This window comes from Amborella trichopoda, chromosome 11, assembly GCF_054954075.1.
Source record: "Amborella trichopoda isolate Santa Cruz 75 chromosome 11, AtrichopodaSantaCruz75HAP2 v2.0, whole genome shotgun sequence".
NCBI classification, from domain to species: domain Eukaryota; kingdom Viridiplantae; phylum Streptophyta; class Magnoliopsida; order Amborellales; family Amborellaceae; genus Amborella; species Amborella trichopoda.
The window spans coordinates 5,245,300-5,248,064 of NC_142346.1; the positions used below are offsets into that span (position 1 = coordinate 5,245,300).

Here is a 2,765-nt window from a genome sequence, read left to right on the forward strand (position 1 = left end):
AAATACTACAATTTTGTATTTTAATTTTAAAAGTTTATTTTTCTTTTCATATTTACAGTCATCTTGGCCTAGATGAGGAATTGGTGTGCGGAAACTTGTTGGGCATGTCCTACAAAAAAAAAAAAATAGAAAAAATTCATCTAAAATAAACTTTAGTGGGGGAGGGGGGCGCATCTATACATATGAGTCGGCCCACTCATAGAAACCCCATCTTTTTAATAATCCCTGCCAGTTTAAGAGTACAACTAGGGCGTTTGAATGGACCATTAAATGTATCCATTTGGATGTCTTAACTTTTGAGATTAGGTATAGACTTTACTAAAGCTACTCAATACAGCACCAGCTTGCTATGCCAATATTTATAAGTAATTTTTTTTTTTTAAGTGAAACCTCACACATTTACAAGCACATGGGTTTTGAGAATAATTATAAAAATAATAATAATAATAATAAATGTTATCATCGCTAAAAGAAAATATATTATTACTTGTGCTTATAACCTATGGTGATCGCATAATTTTTGCGGATGCCCATAATTACAAAAGACAAAGATATGTAGGATTGTATTAATATTGGCGTCTTTTCGGAAGAAATTGAAGAATTTATTGGTAATCCTACAAGATTAATTAGGTCTTTTTGTTTTCCGAGAGATGGTAAGAACATCATCTGAGGTCAAATGGTCACTAAATATCAGAAATTGTTGAAAAAACAACCAAATGTTTCTTTTGTCCATTCCCGATAGCAAAATAAAGAAATGGCTACTGCATTCCAGATAATTATGTATGTATAAAATACCGTCTCAATACATCATATTTCATCAAATCCAAGATGTGATATGGCGCAACCAAATATAGACAAATATGGACAGTTCCAATAAAATTTCATTCTTAAACAAAAATCCATGATTTATTCCGCCTCTGGTTTGTCAATTAAACCATTCTTGAATCCTCCAAAGCTACCAAACAAGAAAGAAGTGAAAGATAGAAGCCTACAAGAAAATTTCCCAGAGCTACCAAACACAATCCTTAAATGACTTATAATGAGTCAAATTTTTAGATAGAGAAGACACAGACCCTGATAAATGGCGTTATATCAATGGAATAAAACCCAAATTCGTGAAAGTGAAAAACGGATGGCACCACAAAGAAAAGAAGAAAAAAAACCCGGTGAAAAAAAAAAATAACAAAGAACAGAAAAAATCATACACCAAATTCAAATTTCAAGCCGTTACAGTCACCCCTTTCAATTCATCTTCTCTCCCCCCTCCTCTGCAACAACTTCCTGTCTCGTGTCGGCCTTTTCGCCCTCCTCAACGGCTTTTTCGGCCACTTCGGCTTGGGCTTCCTTTGGCTCCTCTTCATCTACATTTTTAGCTTCTTCAGGCACCTTGGTTTCCTCTGCTTCTTCCACTGGGATCTCTCTGTCCACAATTTTCTCTTCTTCTTTGGGTTTGGGTTCGTCTTCTGTGTTTTCGATCTTGGGTTCTTGGGGCTGGGCCTCCTCTTCTTTCTTTTCGGCTTCCGGTTGCTCGGGCTGAGGCTTTGCAGCTTCGTCGGAGGCTTTCTCGATCTCTTCCGTGGTGTCGTTCACCTCTTCATTCTGTAAAAAAAGAAAGACAGATGAAGTGTTAGGCGAGAGGAAATGAGAAATGTGGACAATAAATGGTTTAGATAGAGGGAGTAAGGGAGGGGGGAAGTGAAGGATTCTCCTCCCTGTTAATGGCCTGTCTCTCTCTCTTCTTTTTCTTTTCTATGACAAAAAAAAGCACCAAAAATAAGAGGAGAGAGAAAACCAGAGGACCCAACAAGGAGAAGAGAGAGAAAACCCAGCTCCTGTACTTCACCCATTCCTTCACCTGCATCTCCCCTCCCTTACCTCCTCATCAAACAAATCACCAAGTGACCTCCACTCTCCCTCTCTTTCTCTCTCTACCTTTGCTGACACCTCCGGCTGAGGCACCGTGCAAGCTTCGGGCGGGTGCAGGTCCTCTGCCTTGGCACCGCGCGAGACGCTCGCACAGCCTCCCATCCTCTCTTTCTCTGTCTCTACACCCTCTCTCTCTCTCTCTCTCTCTTCTCTTTCCTCAGCCCTTCAAACCTCCTCTGCAACCGAGAAGCTCAATCAATGAGCCCACCTCCGAGCCCTTTTTATAAGACCACCGAACCATGGCTCACGTAGCTGGACCTTAACTGCCTCTTGAACCCCCGGTCCAGGGTGCGCCACACGGTGTCTAGAGAGTGAAAAGCGTTAAAGAGGCGGAGAATGGGAGGAACCAGCCTGGCTTTGCCACCCTGTTTTTAAGCTATCTCACCCTTTTCTCTTAAGCTCTCTTTCTCTCTCTAAAATTCTCTCTTTCTCTCTCTAAAATCCTCTCTCTCTCTCTAAATTCTCTTTTTTAAGGCGTTTCTTAGTGGATTAAACTTTTGTCAAGGTTGAGACAGACATTCCCCTTGTTTTGAGGGGAAGTTGCAGACCGAGGGGCCTCTAAGTTCGGACAAAAAAAACAGACAAAGAAAAGGTTCAACGCTTTTTTTTCTTTTTTTTCTTTTTTTTTAGAAAATTAAGTAATATTATTTCATGAACAATTCTTTCGTGCGGGTTGGATCTCAATATACGGTCCACATGTATAAAGATTCCATCTTACAAAATGGATGCAAATAGGTGGTCCATCTTATGACTAACGGTCTAACTATTTTTTTAGTATAATTATTATTTTTAATTTTTAAAAAGTTTATTTATTTTTCATATTCATGATCTTCATGTTA

The 2,765-nt window shown here is 39.2% G+C and overlaps 1 protein-coding gene across 2 annotated transcripts; it reads right to left on the bottom strand.

Annotated features, from left to right (window-relative positions):
• Positions 1-851: 851 nt before the first annotated feature.
• Positions 852-2,119, bottom strand: LOC18441202 (uncharacterized). Of its 2 annotated transcripts, none has more exons than XM_006851317.4 (2): positions 1,933-2,119; positions 852-1,599 (listed from the first exon to the last, which is right to left on the bottom strand). In XM_006851317.4, the coding sequence occupies exons 1-2, from the start codon at positions 2,026-2,028 to the stop codon at positions 1,243-1,245; spliced, it is 453 nt and encodes a 150-aa protein (XP_006851380.1). In that variant the 5' UTR covers positions 2,029-2,119; the 3' UTR covers positions 852-1,242. The 2 variants fall into 2 exon arrangements, with proteins under 2 accessions (XP_006851380.1, XP_011625928.1); XM_011627626.3 differs by having other exon boundaries at positions 1,876-2,119.
• Between the last annotated feature and the right edge of the window lie 646 nt (positions 2,120-2,765).

Excerpts from the sequence above, each read along its gene's own strand:
- LOC18441202 (XM_011627626.3), bottom strand. The coding sequence starts at position 2,028 with ATGGGAGGCTGTGCGAGCGTCTCGCGCGGTGCCAAGGCAGAGGACCTG. Across the intron at positions 1,600-1,875 it reads GTGATTTGTTTGATGAGGAG|AATGAAGAGGTGAACGACAC; the intron begins GTAAGGGAGGGG and ends CTTTTTTTACAG.